At 50.6% G+C, this 17,641-nt stretch overlaps 6 protein-coding genes and 1 non-coding gene across 7 annotated transcripts; 6 read left to right on the forward strand and 1 right to left on the reverse strand.

Moving 5' to 3' along the window:
* Positions 1-3,907: 3,907 nt before the first annotated feature.
* On the reverse strand, positions 3,908-5,134 carry ASPACDRAFT_31167 (zinc-binding alcohol dehydrogenase family protein; the record flags this gene model as incomplete). The annotated part of the gene is made up of 3 exons (XM_020199788.1): positions 3,908-4,120; positions 4,173-4,745; positions 4,805-5,134. 3 exons carry the CDS (start codon positions 5,132-5,134, stop codon positions 3,908-3,910), a joined length of 1,116 nt encoding a protein of 371 aa, XP_020054820.1.
* Positions 5,135-5,474: 340 nt separating this feature from the next.
* Positions 5,475-6,845, forward strand: ASPACDRAFT_122277 (bZIP transcription factor). The gene is made up of 2 exons (XM_020196519.1): positions 5,475-5,749; positions 5,816-6,845. The coding sequence occupies exons 1-2, from the start codon at positions 5,608-5,610 to the stop codon at positions 6,586-6,588; spliced, it is 915 nt and encodes a 304-aa protein (XP_020054821.1). The 5' UTR covers positions 5,475-5,607; the 3' UTR covers positions 6,589-6,845.
* Positions 6,846-7,025: 180 nt separating this feature from the next.
* On the forward strand, positions 7,026-8,069 carry ASPACDRAFT_1871946 (zinc-binding alcohol dehydrogenase family protein; the record flags this gene model as incomplete). The annotated part of the gene is made up of 1 exon (XM_020197985.1): positions 7,026-8,069. One exon carries the CDS (start codon positions 7,026-7,028, stop codon positions 8,067-8,069), a length of 1,044 nt encoding a protein of 347 aa, XP_020054822.1.
* Positions 8,070-8,892: 823 nt separating this feature from the next.
* On the forward strand, positions 8,893-8,999 carry ASPACDRAFT_t203. The gene has a single exon. It is a non-coding gene; the product is annotated as a tRNA-Met (tRNA).
* Positions 9,000-9,251: 252 nt separating this feature from the next.
* ASPACDRAFT_1881865 (uncharacterized protein) lies at positions 9,252-10,113 on the forward strand (the record flags this gene model as incomplete). Its single annotated transcript, XM_020198263.1, has 1 exon — positions 9,252-10,113. Exon 1 carries the CDS (start codon positions 9,328-9,330, stop codon positions 10,111-10,113), a length of 786 nt encoding a protein of 261 aa, XP_020054823.1. The 5' UTR covers positions 9,252-9,327.
* Positions 10,114-10,866: 753 nt separating this feature from the next.
* On the forward strand, positions 10,867-15,040 carry ASPACDRAFT_1881866 (uncharacterized protein; the record flags this gene model as incomplete). Its single annotated transcript, XM_020198264.1, has 7 exons — positions 10,867-10,960; positions 11,034-12,565; positions 12,632-12,973; positions 13,187-13,275; positions 13,477-14,040; positions 14,167-14,660; positions 14,790-15,040. 7 exons carry the CDS (start codon positions 10,867-10,869, stop codon positions 14,972-14,974), a joined length of 3,300 nt encoding a protein of 1,099 aa, XP_020054824.1. The 3' UTR covers positions 14,975-15,040.
* A 636-nt stretch (positions 15,041-15,676) lies between these two features.
* Positions 15,677-16,837, forward strand: ASPACDRAFT_61991 (uncharacterized protein; the record flags this gene model as incomplete). The annotated part of the gene is made up of 2 exons (XM_020203736.1): positions 15,677-15,855; positions 15,922-16,837. 2 exons carry the CDS (start codon positions 15,677-15,679, stop codon positions 16,835-16,837), a joined length of 1,095 nt encoding a protein of 364 aa, XP_020054825.1.
* Positions 16,838-17,641: the final 804 nt, after the last annotated feature.

The raw sequence follows: 17,641 nt of genomic DNA on the forward strand, positions 1-17,641 counted from the left end.
TTGATGTGCTTTGGAACCTAGTCCCCGACACCTACTTGGAAATATGCCGCCTTTAACGCCCGCATGCCAACCTGCATCTTGTCAGGTGATTGCGTTTCTTCAAGTTTGTGGAGCGATGGTTGGGAAGTGATAGAAAGGTGGTTAGGGAAGAGGACCGGTCGGGAAGTGTCGCGATGACGCTAAGGAACAAAGATCTCGGCATAGAAAACAGGAAAGCTACTTTCAGGCGCATTATCGATACTCTTGCCACTTACTTGAAGCCATTGAATGCAAAATTAAATCAAATTGCAACTGCGGATCGGAGTGAATGATGCTGTGGTGCTATCAGATACAAGTGCAGACATTTGCTTGCAATAAGTCGCACAAAGGCGTACACTCAGACATGAAGGAAATCAGAAAAGAACACCTGGGAATACAGGTCGGTGCAGAAAACAGTAACAAGCATAATCGAAAGCGAGACTGAAAACACACAGAGGTCATGGCAATCAATGCTGCAGTAGATCCCCAACCACCTCGTAGTACCAGCGTACGAAACACGCATGCAAGTGCCCGATCGACTTCTGGGATATGACCAGAAACTATAGGCTTTTGTTCAACACTTTGCGGCAGGGATTCTCCCCATTCAAATACGCCCACCCGGTCACATAGTGATAAGCCCGAACCTCAAGTTCTTCATCGTCCGCCACTTCCTCATCCCACATTGGAAAGTCCGCGAACCCCATCTCCGCCCCTTGAAGGTCATGCATATGTACGTGTGGCTCCTTCTTGTGGTATTCCCGAGATTCAGTCACCTTCTCGCGGAGAATATCAAGTATCGGCGCCCACCACCCGTCTATAAGCACGATGCGTAGGAGAAATAGTCCCTCCAGATGGGGTCCAAGGGCCTTGCACCACTGCGCAAGCTCGTTTTCAGTCAGCGAGGTATCGGTCATTTGGAAAACGTTAAGGCGCTTCCACTGGATTCCTTCTAGAAGCGGGCTCACACTCAGCTCATCCCCTTCAAATCGACCCATCCCCATTCAAGGAGACATTGACCTGTTCAAGCTCAGACCCTGTGAACATAGCCTTCAGATATTCTTTGAAGTGAGAAGTAGTGTTACCCGCCTGACTGCGGCAGAGAAGTTGCACCTGAGAGGAAGCATCAGCACCCCTTCGCAGACGATAACCATGAAGCCGAAGAAAGTGCGGTTCAAGATGCCTCGGAAGCGGGCGCTGACTCTAGAGCAAGCACCCCCGAAGTTGACTCGGAAGACGACCATGACTCGATCGGTCTCATAAAGCAAGCATGCTGCTAAAGAGGAGACAAACGACCCCGACCTGACAAGCTGCACCTGAAGGGAACGTTTCCTGATATTCTCCTTCTGGGCTTGGCGAAAAGTGGCGCGTAGCTCTTTGACAAGTGATTTATCAATCTTGATTTCATCGTTCCTCTTGGTGAATACGTAGGGCTTCATTGCGAGTGACATGTGGTAGAAGTTAACCTCGACAAGTCCGAGTGCTGTAGGGGGTGCTAGTAGCTGTGCCTCCAGGGTGTGGGAAGACTGTGCAGATTCCGGGTGTTTCACCTTCATCTTCCAGGCTTCGAGTTCGCTTGCCAGTATGTTGTGATGATGTCTCGCAAATGATTCACAATCTGTCTCATGATCTTTGACCCGAAAGGCGAGGCCGACTTTAATACCCAGAATTCCTTTCGCCACGTGTGGACATCGCGACAAATGAACGGCTCTATCGAGGGAGTCCTGGTCAAGATTGACAAATAGGATCGGGCATAGTAGCGGCGAGGCTAGATCGTTGAACATATGACAAACAAGGCGGGTGTCCGATATTGTTTTGCGGTACACTTGGGCCTGGACTGGATGCAAAGTTCGACCGATATAGCACGGTATATCTTGAGTCCACCAGATGATCTTGTTTTTCTTCACCCTAAGGTCTTGGAAGAACTCAAAGACCTGAAGAAGTAAATCGTCGGGGAGATCGAGGATCGTGAGGGGGCGCATCGAGGGGCGCGCGAGTTCCATCGCTCGAATTCGTAAGGCAAGGCGGTAGTGTTCGAGCCTGAGGAGGATAGAACATTCAGTGCATGGCTCTTCTTCACAGCGCTCGTGCTTTATGAGACCGATCGAGTCATGGTCGTCTTCCGAGTCAACTTCGGGGGTGCTTGCTCTAGAGTCAGCGCCCGCTTCCGAGGCATCTTGAACCGCACTTTCTTCGGCTTCATGGTTATCGTCTGCGAAGGGGTGCTGATGCTTCCTCTCAGGTGCAACTTCTCTGCCGCAGTCACCAAGTTCAACAATCTGGCAACAATCTCCTTTTTCTGGTTCTTCGATCTCGCAGCTTTTTTCCGAGCCCGTCGCCCTGTCCGGAAATACTCGTTCTCTTTCATTGTCTGCGTCGTTTTCTTGGTCCGAGATATCTGTCTTGTCGTCATCAGTCATGCAAATGTCTGAGTTCTCGTTGGGATAGTGGCTCTCTTCATCTTCAGCGTCCCTCTCCTCCATCCAATGTCGAACGCGGACGTCCTGCTCCAAATCATCGATCCCAGAAAGCAGCAGATAGATTTCATCGAGCGTAAGTGTTGTAGGTGAATCAACGTCAAACATGCGATCGAACTGCTCCAGCAAGTTTTCTCCGCGCTGCACAGTGATATGGTAGCAGCATGGCATGATGATGGATCAAAGGTAGAAGTGAGGCAAGCTTGGGAGGAGCTGGAAAGGATGACACCTGGTTGTGAATTCAATGAGATTTGACGACGATAAGCTAAAGGTTAGCTAGGGGTCTGCGGCTTAGCAAAACTGGGATGGTGGGAATAGACTTGGAAGAGCGAGGGGAGGGAAGTGTAGAGAAGAGAGGTGGGTGAGAAGACGGGTGAGAAGACGGGTGAGGAGATGGGTGAGCAGACGAGTGAGCAGACGAGTGATAAGAAGGGTGATGAGAAGGATGAAGAGAAAGATAAAGAGAAGGATGGAGCGAAAGAAGGAAAATTGAGGAAAAAGGGAGTATGATGAGGAGAAGGTCGCGTTGTGTATGTGAACAAGATGAGATTCCCTCTCAACACGAACAAACAGCCAAATCACCTGACTCGGACTTCGAGCAACACCACCACTCCTTGGAGAGACAAAGTCTTGGTGCGGCCTTGAATATCCCAGATGCAGTTCAGGATAAGGATATATAGCAAATCTGCTCTCTGTGATCAAGGGTCTGATGGCTCGAAGAATTTCACTTTACCACAAAAAGGCTGCTCCAGTATCTTGATATCGAGAGTGACAGTGAAATGTGAAACCACTCTAGGATGTAGGGACTAGATGGACTCCTTAATGGCAGTTTTGCCGACTCTAATAGCGATAGAAATTGAATATCTGCCAGTAAAATATCGGTTGAAAATTACTCATCAAAGTCGCCTGAGGATGAAGGCATCTAGTGGTTATTTTTCACTAGACTCTGATGCGCATTTCTTTGAATCAAAACAACAGATATAGTCAACATCTACCCCACCTCTCGTCTAGAATTCTCTGGAGGTGTGAATAGGGAAATGGTCTTTTTCTAGACCATATGATATCCATATCACTGCTTAAGCTGCCAAAATCGTCACTTATCATGACTCTGCTGCACTTACGGATGCTTCTTAGCGGTCAGTTCAAAAAGTTCTATGATTTATAAACCCATCTATCTTCATTGCAATGCTCTCGAGTAGTGTTCGATAAATTCAAATTCGGTCTTCTGATTAAGTTGCTTGGACACAGTGAAGGTATCGAGTAGACCCGGCACGTGATGCAAGGGACGCGCCTCGCCTACAGGTGCCGTTTGCAAAAGCAACAAACTACCAGAAATGCGTCGTGATGATCTGTCACACATTATCTGTTCATCTGCACACGCGAGCCGCGGGCAAGGAGTCCTGACAAAGTCTGCCTCAAACGAAATCCGGATATTCCTCGGCTGTCCACACCTTCCACACAAGTCTTTCCCCACTGACTGCGCCGGTTCTCATCACATTCAACGCGGTACTAGCCCGCTGTAGAAGCGAAACACCCTCGATCTCTCGGTACTTGTTGGGATCAAGGCTACCCGACGCGAGGAGAGAGGGTATAATATCAGGCAGAAGATAATCCTTGAGGAATGGATTCTGCTCGAAGATTAGTTTCGGAATGTGAAAAGGTGAGTAGTGCGAACCATACCGTCTCGAATGTATAGCTGATAATACTATGAACCTCGACGCCAGGTGCCCACGATACCTCTCCCTCGACATCAGCGGAAAGCTGCACGCCGGCTGGGTCTGATGGCGACCGAAGCACAACAGGGAGAACAGCTGCCACAATGGAGCCAGGAAGGGAGGCAACCTTGGCGAGATGCTGCAGTGACCCAGACTTGGAGCTCACACAATCGAAGGCGCGAATGGGTGCTGAGATCTTGCTCTTGTTCACGATCTCCAGAATAGAGTCGGTGACATTAGACTCGCGATAGTCGATGACGTGTTGGGCACCATATAGCTTGAGCTTCTCGTGGTGCTGCGGCGACGCGGTGGTGATGACATTCTTATAACCCCAGTGGCGGAGGAGCTGTATGGCGTACTGGCCGACCGAACTGCCTCCTCCCCAGATGATAATCGGACTCTCTGCACTTTTTGGTGAGAAACCCGAGGGGCGCGGCCACGGAAGCTCGAGGTTCAACTTCTCTGTCAAAGTGAAGTAGGCGGTACAAACATTAGTTGGCACCGTAGCGGCCGCGGGCATAAATATGCCAGAGGGAACCTGGATTTTGCATCAGATGTGGATAAAGGAGACACACAGTAAACGGGGAATCATCACACCTTTCCGAACAGATGCTCTGGTGCCGTAACATACACCTGCTGCCCCTTCTCCTTCTCGTTGTGGAAGAGAAAACCGAATACCTGATCCCCAGCCTGTAGGCGTTTGACTCCAGGGCCAGCTGCCACTACAGTGCCGACACCACTGTCGCCCAGGCTTTGAGGGAACTGAGCCATCAAGCCCGCGTCGACTTGGTAAACATCCAAGGGGGCAGATACCACCCATTCAATGCGGACACGGATTTCATTTTGTTGAAGCTCAGGCGTTGGGACTCGCTGAATAGTTAGCGGTTCTTTGACATTAGTCGCAATCACGGCAGGGTGAGATGCCATGGTGCATGCAATGCTCAATTCAATATACTAAGAGCTGATGGGCAGGATTAGCGGCACTGATAGGATTGTGACCTTATATACAACTTTCGGACCATTGATCTTTGAAAACTGCTTCGATGTATTCAGGTTCACTGAAACGTCCCACCCGAGATCAAGTTACATAGCTAGTGTGGAATCATCATCGATCCGGTGGAACCTTAACAGCTATCTCCGGTCCACTGAGAGTACGGGAGGCCGATGGGAATCGGATTACAAATCACCTCAGCTGGGGTCGATTAACCCTGTGGGTGGCGAAAATGTTAAAGTTGACTTCCCATTCTCTCCTGTCACCAATCATCGTGTTGGAGTAAGCATCTGCATCTCATAATTCCTGAACCGAGTCGTCGTCTTTAACCATCCTTAACACCGGCAACTGAACTCCAGCTGTGAGCAATCGGACGATAATCTCTACATTTGTTAAAGCCTTGCAAATGATGAATGCAGAATCCGTGATCAAGCGTCGGCATCATGTGCGAGATGCGACCACAGCTGATGCACCCGAGGACGATTTGCTAGGGGTTACCGATCCGGTACTGCGGCGACGCGTACAGAATCGTCTGCACCAAAGAGCCTACCGTGAGGCCTCCCAGCAGTTCTCTTATCACCCCCGCTGCTGACAAAGGTTGATGGTTTACATTAAAGGTCAGCGTCGAAAACCACGCATCACAGAGGTCAGATTGCCTTCTCATTGCAGAACAATTCGAGCCGTTGCCACTCCCGATCAATCCGAAGTTCAGGCATTGCCTCACCGTCTCATCGACCACGACTCTATTTTCTACAGCCTTCCCGAGGTGGATCCCAGGCGATACACATACGCCCCTCCCAATTTCCATACCCTGGTGGTCGAATTTGAGAAACGCGCCCGGGCTGCCCACGCTATGGGCTCACCCCGGACAGATCTCCTTCTCAGCCTGAGCCGGCTGAACGTAATCCGCGCAGCGTACCAGAACGCGGTCATCACCGGCATGACTATCGAGTGGATGTGTCGCGATAACGCAGTTTCAATTTTTAGCATAAATGGCCCTCACTCACCGCAGTATACCTTGAGCGCGATCCCAGAGCGGTTGCGGCCGACCCCCGTGCAGCGCACTGTGCCGCATCACCCTTGGCTCGACATCTTCCCTTTTGAGCAAATGCGGGATAATCTGATCCGCGCTGGGGATTTGTTGGATGGTCATGGGTTCTGTCATGATTTAACTGCTTTCTGGGATACGCAGAGCAGTAGCGCGACGTTGCTAGTTTGGGGGGATCCGTGGGATCCAGCAAATTGGGAGGTCACGGAGGAGTTTGCGAGGAAGTGGGGGTACTTTCTTCGCGGATGTCCGGACATTCTTGTTTCGACGAATAAGTGGAGGGCTCAGAGAGATGAGAAGCCACTCGCTTGGCGGAGGGTGTTCGGTGATTATCTGGGGTAGATGAGATATCCAGAAGTTATGGTTGCAACTTAAGCGACGGATACTCGCCTCGTGGATAGGCGGTGTTCTGCATCTCCGGGTAGGTAATGGGTGCATGCTTACATGACCAATTGATGATCAGAAGGACTTGGTTTTTGTTTTTGACAGCATCAACTATCTGCTCTGTCAGTTCATTTGCCAGGGTGTGCCATGGGAATACCTATGCTTAGACCCACTTTAAAATCCGATGCTTACAGATTGAGTCTCATTGGCCCGACAGACCCACTCTTTTACAGTCGGGCGGTTCCATGATCCATGATGCAGCGCAAATATACCTTAGTAGGTTATTTCACCACTAATCTCCGTGAACTACTCCGACATTGTGAGTATATTATGCACCATGTCATCGATTGACTTCTCTCCACCATCTTTCATCATCAGATCAAATCATTCTTATCATGTCATATCAGAAAGCAGTCATCATCACCGCACCGCAGCATGCACAAGTGGTCGACGACCGGCCCATTCCCAAGTTGCGGGATGACTGCATCCTAGTCAAAACCATTAGTGTCGCCCTGAACCCTACGGACTGGAAACATATCGACTACCTCGCCAGCCCCGGGGTACTTGTCGGGTGCGACTACGCCGGCATCGTGGAGGACGTCGGCAAAGCTGTTAAGAAACCATTTGTCAAAGGCGATCGCATTTGTGGATTCGTACACGGATCCAATGCCGTCCAGCCAGAGGATGGGGCGTTCGCGGAGTATATTGTGGTCAAGGGGGATCTCCAGTACAGGATCACTGAGACCACGTCCTTTGAAGAGGCGGCAACGTTGGGCTTAGGAGCCATCACTGCCGCTCTGGGCCTTTACCAAAGCCTCCATCTTTCACCACCCACGTCCCCAGTGCAGGAGAAAGTTCCAGTATTGGTGTACGGGGGATCAACAGCGACCGGGACCTTGGCGATCCAGCTTGCCAAGTTGTCCGGGTATATGGTTCTGACTACATGTTCTCCTCGCCACGTCGATCGATTGAAGTCCCTCGGTGCGGACGCGGTTTTCGACTACAACGATCCCGATGCCGCCAACGCAATCAGAAAGTATACCAACGACAGTCTTACTCTGGCCTTCGATACCGTGTCCGTCGAAAGCAGTGCCAAATTCTGCGATATGGCTCTTTCCTCGCAGGGCGGAGACTATAGCTCCCTGCTACCGATAGCGATTGAACGGGAGAATGTACGCGATCGAGCCACAATGGCCTACACTGCCTTCGGTGAGAGATTCATTTTTGGATCCAAGGAGATTCCTGCGCGACCGGTCGATAGAGAGTTCGCGGAAGCTTTTACGGCTATTTTTGAGGAGTTGCTGGCGAGCGGCAAGATCAAGCCCCATCCGGTTCGCATTGGCGATGGCGGGCTAGATGGTATTCTGGACGGTCTTCAGCTGTTGAGGGAGGGAAAGATCAGTGGCGAGAAGCTTGTTTACAATATCAAAAGCAGCTGAGGAGCTTAGCTTCATGAATATACCCGGTGTCATAGGTGAACGTTTTGATCCTCGGCACTGGTAGAACGAATCTTCATGGTTTCTCAATTGACAACAACCCCCTGCTCTTATTTCATGGTATAACTGGGCTGTATCTTTCTATTGCCTTCCTTTCTGGTGTCTGTACTCGGCTGTGACGTGGGACTAAACCGTTCTGATCAGATCTGTAGCCACTCAGCGGATTGTATATATCCCTCCCGTCCTGGATCAAAATTCAGAAGAATTAGACTAAACATTGTACAAAGTGATGGAAATCGAAGTTTAGCTACCAACAGTTTGAGATAGACTGAGTTGACAACCGGCACACTTTTGCTTTCACCTGAAGTCTATATGATGACTTGCACAGGTCACCATCTCGCGCGTCTTCAAGGCTACTGAAGCTCGGAGTTAGGTGCGAACCCGATCGTTGTGTGGGGTATGCTGGGAGGGATGCGGCGAATCAGAGCTGAGACGTAAGCATTCCCGTGGATGGAATCTCCGACACATGGGATGGAGCTTATGACAATGGTGAGGTGGAATTACATTGCAATACCACTCATCGGGGGTCATTTTGTAAGACAAACTCTGGAAGAGACTAGCGGACGGTAACGTTCTATTCTTTAAAAGTTTCAGTGTTAGCACTGACTTATTTGAGCCTAACCATTTCCTTCCAATATTCGCGAACGTGGTCGTTGTTGCTGGCTTCCAAAACGCGGTTCGGTTTGAGCGGTCTGCCGTGAGGTTGTTAGCACTTTCGGTTCTTATGCTACTAGTTATCAACCCAGCAGCGTCATCTCAACAACTTGTCTCGATGGTGTAGTTGGTTATCACGTGGGTCTCATACATCAGTATGACTCGGAAGATCACTTCTGGGCGATCCCAAGGCCGGGAGTTCGAACCTCCCTCGGGACATCTCTTTTTTGTCTTTTCGACACTGTCGTTAGCCCCACATGGCAATGGATGGGAATGTGGGACAGCCTGGCGGGATTCTTCAGCGAGACCCACCGGCAAGCCCGCTCGTAAGCGGACTTAGGATCGCGGTCTCCGAGAATGCTAACCATGATGTCAACTGCATTTGCCGACGAAATGGATATATATTCTCTGCAAGTGCCCAAGACTACGAAAATCTCGTGTGCCCGGGTCCCAGATCTTGAATAGGTCAATCTAGTCCTCCGCCCGAGAAGTGTCCTCGAGTCAAAATCCTCTATACCCACCGCTGCACTGCAATCCAATTACAGCAATGACGCGCATCCTCATCACCGGCTCCGCCGACGGCTTCGGCCTCGAAGCGGCCCGCCAACTCGTCCAACGCGGCCACACCGTCTACCTGCACGCGCGCAACCAAGACCGCGCAGACCACGCCCAAGCATCCTGTCCCGGCGCCGCGGGGGTCCTCACCGCCGACCTCAGCAACCTCGAAGCGACCCGCCGGTTGGCCGAAGAGGCCAACGCCATCGGCACATTCGACGCGGTGATCCTCAACGCGGGAATGCTCTCCGGACCCTTCCGCAAAACCCCGGACACCGGCATCCCGGCCATGGTCTTTGTCAATGTCGTGGCGCCGTATATTCTCGCATGCTTGCTGCATCGCCCGAAACGGTTAATCATCATCTCCTCGCAGTTGCACCGCAGCGCGAGCAACACCGCCGTGGAGGATATTTTCTGGCGAGAGCGGGGCGAGCGCACCTTCCAGGATTTCCAGGCGTATTGTGATTCGAAGTTTCATGTTATGTTGATTGCGAATGCGTTTGCGCGATTGTGGCAAGGGACGTCGAGTGTGGTCTCTGTGCATCCGGGGTGGGTGGCGACCAAGTTGGGGGGTGCGGGGGCGCCGGATCGGTTGGAGGATGGGGTCGAGACGTATGTCATGCTGGCGGAGGGGGAGTATGATCAGGGTATCACGGGGGCATACTTTGAGCCTAAGAGGAAGCGTGGTAGTGCTCTTCTGGCGACGCAGGATGTTGCGCTTCAGGAGAAGGCTGTGAGGGCCTGTGAGGAGGTCACGGGCTTGAAGATTCCGGTTTAGCGCGGCACTGGGTTGTCTGGCCTGCTGTTTGTGGCAGATTGTATCATAGATTATAATACTCATAGCATAATCGAATTGTAATAGGCCATTCCTTGATTACCTTCACAGAAACCCTTTCTCGACTGGTGCGTTACCAACATGTACAAAATATGTTTTGAGGGGAAGGCCCATAAGAAACCTATCTAAGACTCGCCACTTTCTTGAGGTCCTTGGAGTAAAGGGCTGGCATTAACTCGTGTTGCTGATTCACCCGAATGCTCTGAGAGGCCTGTGATAGTTTGAAATAAGCTAGGAACAGCTGTAAAGACTGAAAGAGAAATTATTGGCCAAGTTGCACTAGATTAATTTTTGATGGCTCGGCTGTCGTCCCACTGTAGATACTAAGATTGATGAGATTCGAGATGCCCTGCAATCAGTGATTAGATATAGGATTTGAGGGATGATCGTGTGAGATAGCCGCGGTCGATCGAATATGAGAAGATGATTGCACCATTCCGGCAAACTAATGCCGACCCCTGTGATAATCTCTGTCATTGGACCAATGCACCCTGCAAGTTAGGCGCACCTGCAGGCTGTGTCACTGCATTTGACCAGCTGAAATGAGGGGTCTGTGGTACTCCGTAGCGTACAAAGATCCCTCTCCTTCCCCAGGCACCACCCACAGACCTTTAGTCCTTGTTTAGTTTGTCCCACACGCGCAATCTCACCACATGGCGGCTCGCACACCGTGACTAGCACATAGTCTGTCACATAATGAACACCTCAGCAGCGCTGTTTAACAACTCCACAAACGCGGGGCTCCAGCTTGGCCAGAACAACGGCAATGTCGAGTTTCACAATCATCACGGTAAACCCTTGCAGTCACACCAGCTTGACAATATGCTGATATCACTCGACCTGGTCGTTCCTCTTTGCTCTAGAACCATCGCAAGCCTCGCGCAATGAAGCGTGTCTACGGGATCTTCGGATAACCAATCCTCGCGATGACAAGGCCCGAATCCAGGATTTCAAGGGAGGCCTGCTTATGGACTCATATCGTTGGGTTTTGAGCAACGACGAGTTCAGAAAATGGCGAAATCATGGCGAGCCCGATCGGAATGTCAACGACCGCCTACTTTGGATCCGCGCTGATCCCGGAAAAGGAAAGACCATGCTCCTCTGCGGGATCATTGATGAATTGATAAAGGAGCTGCCCGGGACCTGCACATTGTCGTATTTCTTCTGTCAACAGAGCGATGCTCGCCTGAACGATGCAACATCCGTCTTGCGAGGCTTAATTTTTCTACTCGTGAACCAAAGGCCAGATCTGCTCTCCTATATCCGGCCGCGCTACGACGTGGAAGGGAAAGCGCTTTTCGAAGATACAAATGCTTGGTACGCTCTATCGAAGATATTCCACGACATTTTAGGAGACCGGAGTTCAGAGACAACTCTTTTGATCATCGATGCTCTAGATGAGTGCAGCACCGGCCTGCCGTTGCTGCTTGAGCTAGTGAAACGGTCAACAGAAAATCCTCGTGTCAGGTGGATTGTTTCGAGTCGGAATTGGCCCGATATTGAGAAGCAATTGACGGCTACATACTGCTCCACTTTGTCTCTCGAGTTGAACGAGAATTCTGTTGCTGCCGCTGTGAGGACCTATATTCGGATCAAGGTGGACTTTCTCGCAGCGCTGAATGGGTACGATGAGAACACGAAAGACCTTACCAGAGACTATTTGACGTCAAACTCCAACGATACATTTCTGTGGGTTGCCTTGGTCTGTGAGAGGCTTGCGAAAACATCTGTGTGCGACGTGGAAACTATTCTCACATCATTCCCTGCGAGTCTCGATGATTTGTACAAGCGCATGATGCGCGACATCGAAAACTCAGAAAGTCGACAGCTGTGCCAAGGGGTTCTCGCCACTGTCTGTACCGCATACCGGCCTCTGGCAGTTGAAGAGCTACCAGTACTTACCGATCTACCCTCACGAATCTCGACCGATTCTCGGATGATAGCGCAGATTATTAAGCTCTGTGGCTCATTCTTATCTATTCGGGAAGACACTATTTACTTTGTTCATCAGTCTGCTAAGGACTTCTTGCTGACATCCAATCTTATAATACCAGCCGGTTCTGGGATGGAACATGGTAGAATTTTCTCTCGGTGCATCAAGGAAATGAATCAGACACTTCGACGTAACATTTTCAACATTCAAAATCCAGGATGTCGAGTCGAGGACATCTGTCGCCCTACACCTGACCCCTTGGCACGAGCACGTTACTGTTGCACATATTGGATCGATCATTTCTTAAATGCAGATCCTAGCAGAACGATCGACTTGTCTGCAAACGGCCCGATCCAGCTCTTCCTAGAACAGAAACTACTTTACTGGCTCGAGGCTCTTAGCATTCTCAGGCAGCTTACTGGTGGAATTGGAGGCATGCTCGAGCTTAATAGCTTTCTTCAGGTATGTATCTGCGACGAAAGAAAGCAAACAAAGCTGATTACGGCCATCTTTCGACACTTTGATTAGAAAGCGAAGTGCTCGGACAAACTGTCAAATCTTGTCATGGATATTTCCCGCTTCATGCGCGAGTTCAAGGTCCCAATCGAAACCAGCCCGCTCCAAGTCTATAGTTCAGCACTCATTTGGGCCCCAAATCGGAGTCTGGTCAAAGCGCTTTACCAGCACGAAAGAGCAACATGGATTACCAAAATCCCCATGGTCGAGGAGAATTGGAGTCGTTGTATCAATACCATTGTGGGCGACGACGGTGATTTTGCTCAAATTGGTTGGTCACAGGATGGTGACCGGCTGCTATGTCGGGCAAGAGACCTGACTGTGAGCAGCTGGGATCCCGGAACTGGACAATATGTTTCGAGCATCAAGCTGGAGAGACTTAGCCTGGACGGGATTTATGACTTATCCCGACACACAGGCCGCGTCGCTTCGGTCTTTGGGGATGATTGCACCAAGATTCGTATTTGTGATGCTATCACCGGAAAGTGTATTCGCATACTCGACGACAACTCGCATCGGTTCGTACAGTGGCTTGCAGATGGAAAGCATCTTGTCTCGTCCTCAAAGGGCGGTCGTCTTCTGTGGGATGTTACCGAAACTCCTGATCAAGGTAGGCAACCTGTAAACCTCGATCGTGGTTTACTCATACATTGCTGGTCTCACGATGGCTGCCTGTGTATTGCGTCACCCCAGCATTCCCACAATCGCCACGTCCTTAGCCGCGTCATTCGCCACGCCATTCACGACAGTAGAACAGGAGTTTGTTTGAGGAACTTCGAAGATCACCCGCAGCTTAGTGTCGATGCTAATTCATGGTCTCCCGATGGAAATATGCTCGCATGGAAATCATCGACCAGCGTGGTCATCTGGAATTTGGCCACTTGGGGACTCGGACATGTGCTGGAAGGACACGCCGTGAAGATCAGAGAATTTAGCTGGTCTCCCGATTCAACAAGACTCGCGACAAGTGATTTTGATAGTACAATTAGGATTTGGGATCCAAAACTCGGAATATGTCTCTGGACGTTCGGAGGAGACGGAACCTTCTGTTACGACCACTGCTGGGCTCCCGACGGAAATCGACTTGCATCCTACTCATTTGGCTTGATCAGGATCTGGGACACAACGCCAACCAGAAACTTCCCAGATTTTGCAGAGCATTCTGTTCAGGTGGCAGCAAGGACTCACTCACCTCACCGCCGGGCTTTGGCGTACGTTCGATCCCAATTCACGAAGTTACGAAGAAAGGCCCTCGACCAGAGAATCCCACGCTCACCAGCCAATCGTGGCTGGATTATGTCGCTCTATTGGTCGCATGGTAGAGCTCGTGTTGCGTCACTAACCAGGGAGGGTATTCTTGAGATTTGGAACACGGACACTGGTTACAGAGTTTGCAAAATCGAAGATAATTTTTTCTATCTGTCCGTGACAGTGGCCTGGTCATCAGATGGGAAACTAGGAACGTTTTACAAAGCGGTTCTTTGCGAATGGGATAATGTGTCAGGAAAGCGGCTTTTAGCTCTAACACATAGTACAGGCGGTGTTAGTAAGGAACCCGGGTCCTTTGCCTGGTCGCCGGACGGGTGCCAACTAGCATCAGCAGAAGGTGGAACCGTTAGGATCTGGGATTTCGCCACCGGGAAATGCCTAAGGGAACTGCACCATTCTGATCTGCTTCAGACGCTGGCCTGGTCTCGCGACGGACAGAAAGTCGCATCGGTATCCAAGCGTGATCGTACAGTTAGACTTTGGGATCTCGCCACGGGACAGTATCTTGAGCTTCGCGACCCGACCGAACAAGACGATTTATCTTTCGCTCGTCAATGGCATGTTACATGGTCTCATGACAACAGTCGCATCGCCTGGGGATACAATCAATATGGCTTTCTCTATGACGCAGTCAACGGAATGCATATCGGCTCCCTAGAAGTCTATGCCTGGAAACACGACGAGTTTGATCAACCTTTACTGGATATATGTGATACCAGCCTTATATTCAATATTTGGGACTTTATCATATCTAGATCCGCCGGTGCTGTCGGTAAGTCAGTTTACACCATCACAATTCACGGGCTTGTCGAGAATGGTTTTGAGACGAGTTTGGGGGTCTTTGATTTGCAAGGTATCGGCTGTCTCCACGACGCTGCTGAGAACAGCCCGTGGATACCAGTTGGGTATGGGATTTCCTTCGATAATTCGTGGATTACTTGGAACGGAGACAATCTGCTGTGGTTGCCCTGGCAATATCGACCGCGCCTCAAATCTTGCATGCGCAATTCGGGGGCGACTGTGGCGATTGCATGTTGGTCTGGTCGAGTCATCTTTCTCTCATTCGCAGAGAATCCACTTTCTTGAGTCCCCGTGGTGTCTATGTGCGCTTGAGTGCCCGCCAAGCCAGTAGAAGATCCGCCACAAGTCATTGAGAATACAGCGTTGTTGAGATTGAGGTCTCAGTCTTTTCTTGTTCCGGAGCTCCTGTATAATCTTGGAAATGTTATGCTTGGCTATGAAATTATAGCATAAATCCTTCAGAGTCTGAGGAGAGACATAAGCGTTTCGGCGATTGAGCCCTCATAGCTCAAGTTCTTCTCCCAGGCTATGGTACAGAACCAGGTTCTCCGGGCACATCCAAACGGCAGCTTGTCATCTATTCCAGTACAGTGTAAATTTGACCGTGTTGTGGATATTGGTATGTCTCACACGAGTATTTTCGCAGGCTAACACCTGAAGGGGGCCGGCAGTGCCTATTTTGCCTCGACTTCGCGCATACGGAACTGATTCCGTCTCAATAACATTCCGTCATATTCTTACTACGAGCCGTTCTCAAAAAAGTCCGGAACCATCAAAAGCTACGTGATGATTATGCAAGACCAAGTGAGGTTGAGTTTTAAGGGCCTTCGTCGTCCCTTCCTTCTGCCTCCTGTTATCACCAAATCACTCCCGCTGACACCAAACATTTTGTTCTCCTCGTCAGAAACACGAACCCCACCGAGGCTTGCCCTTTTCTGCATCCCTCCTTTCAGCTAAAAGCGCGATGCAAGATCCCTCGACCACAGCATGGGTAAACCCCATGCCCATCTCCGCAATGATTCAATGATTAATCCCCACCGCGCGCAACAAGCACGCATGCGCAAATTCCTCGAGGAGAACGCCTGGCTCAATGCCCTCCCCATCTCTGCAAGCGATCGCCACGCTCTCCGTATCATCCAAGACCTCTACGAGGTTCGCATCGACAAGTGCCCATAGCTAGGCGCCGGTCTCCGCCTCTGGCTGATATGGGACTACGATCGGCTCTGGGGCAGTTTCACATTCAGCCCCCTCGAGGACGTCTTCCTCATCGACCCCGCGTTCACTATCGAGCAGTGTGACCCGGCCACCGGCTCTAGTCCATCTTTGCCAGTCGAATGGATAGGCTGGGCCGGTTCTAGTGGCTTTGATCGGGAGGATAGGAGCACGATCTCGAGCGAAATGCGGATCAATCCCCGGAAGAAGACGCTTCAGGGCAAGTTTGGGTTCATATGGGGAGGCGGGTGGCCTGGTCCAGGGACGGTGAGTTTCCGGGCCACGCGCTTGCCAGAGGTTGAGAGTTTTGGCTGGCAAGGCATGATCGACCTTGAGGATATTGTGGGCGAATGGGCTCAGCGAGAGCCATATGGTGAGAAGGAGAGGATGCGCCAGACGCTGTCACCGGAGGAGCTGGAGGTGGAACTGCACGAGCGGGATGCTGCACGGGCTTGGGCTCGTGAGGAGAGTCTGAATGCGGAGGCTGGTGAGGATGACGAACTATCACTTTTGTCCGACTGCTTTTCGGTAAACAGGGATGTGACGATGGCGGTGTTTGACCGCAGTGGTAATAGTGTGCAGATTCGTCTGCGGGTTGTCACCAAGTACAATCGGGTATGGGGGGAGTTTGACGGCGACTTCCGGGCAATTTCCTTTGTGAACTGGCAGATTCGTGACAAAACTCCCGCCCCGACGAGAGACGTTAGCATTGGCGGGGCCGAAGACAGTCATCTTCTATCTTTGCTAGCCAGGCTGCTGTCGCAGAGGAAAACGCTCGACGCCCAAGTATTCGACAAGATTGGCAATAGCATGCGGATCCGTTTGCAGGGCGATGAGAAGGTTGTTGTCTCGGGAGAATTTGACGGGGACTTTGCGACCCTTTCTCTGATGGAGTGGAAGATCGACGGCGGTGCTGAAAAGAGTGACGATTCCTGATTCTCCTGCTTCGGATGCCCTCATAGCGATTCGGGTTTGGTAGCCATCGCCGATTATTGAACGAGCAGCGAAGGTCTGCATCTTCTTTCCTAGAAGAACAAGACTGTTAGCTCCGTGCTTTTCGTGTTTTAGGCTAGTACGTCTGTTATGAAATGTTTTCTTCTTTCAGCTGCGACTCATATCCTGGTATTGTCCATCCCTTGCCTCTTCAGTTACTTCGCTTTGGCTAATGATAATGTTTCACTCAGTAAGCAATAACCGGCGCAAATGGGTGGCGAGACCCGAATGCCCATAAGACGCCCATAGCGTAGATAATAATATCCTCAGGCACAGGTGTCTGATGCCCCTTACTCTTCTAGAGTCCAGGACGGTTACCGGCATCCCATGCACATTAGAAGAAATCTAACCTGCTCTGTGATCCATACGGAGCCAGGAATATCTTCAGAAAATCAATTTGCGAAGCCTTTTGCCCATACAATAGGACATTCTCACCCAATTCTTTGAGCTCTTTTCTTCTATCTAGAACATTTCCTTCCAAGTCTTTTGTAACAATCTTTACCTTTGTTCAGACCCCTAACAATGCTGTCAAAACAAAGCCAACAACGGATGATCACCATTACACAAACAAAGAAAGCCCCTCAAAAAAGCTCCTCCTCACACTATATAATGCCCTTCCATCTCCAAGAACAACTCTTCCTCCTCTCAAGCAACTAGAGGTGACTCCCACCATACCCATCCTTCCGGAAACCAGTATCAGAAGCGTTCCGCCCCTAGCTGCCCCAATTTTCGCGGTCCAACCAGACT

The sequence above is a fragment of the Aspergillus aculeatus genome (assembly GCF_001890905.1).
Source record: "Aspergillus aculeatus ATCC 16872 unplaced genomic scaffold ASPACscaffold_11, whole genome shotgun sequence".
Classification (NCBI taxonomy): Eukaryota; Fungi; Ascomycota; class Eurotiomycetes; order Eurotiales; family Aspergillaceae; genus Aspergillus; species Aspergillus aculeatus.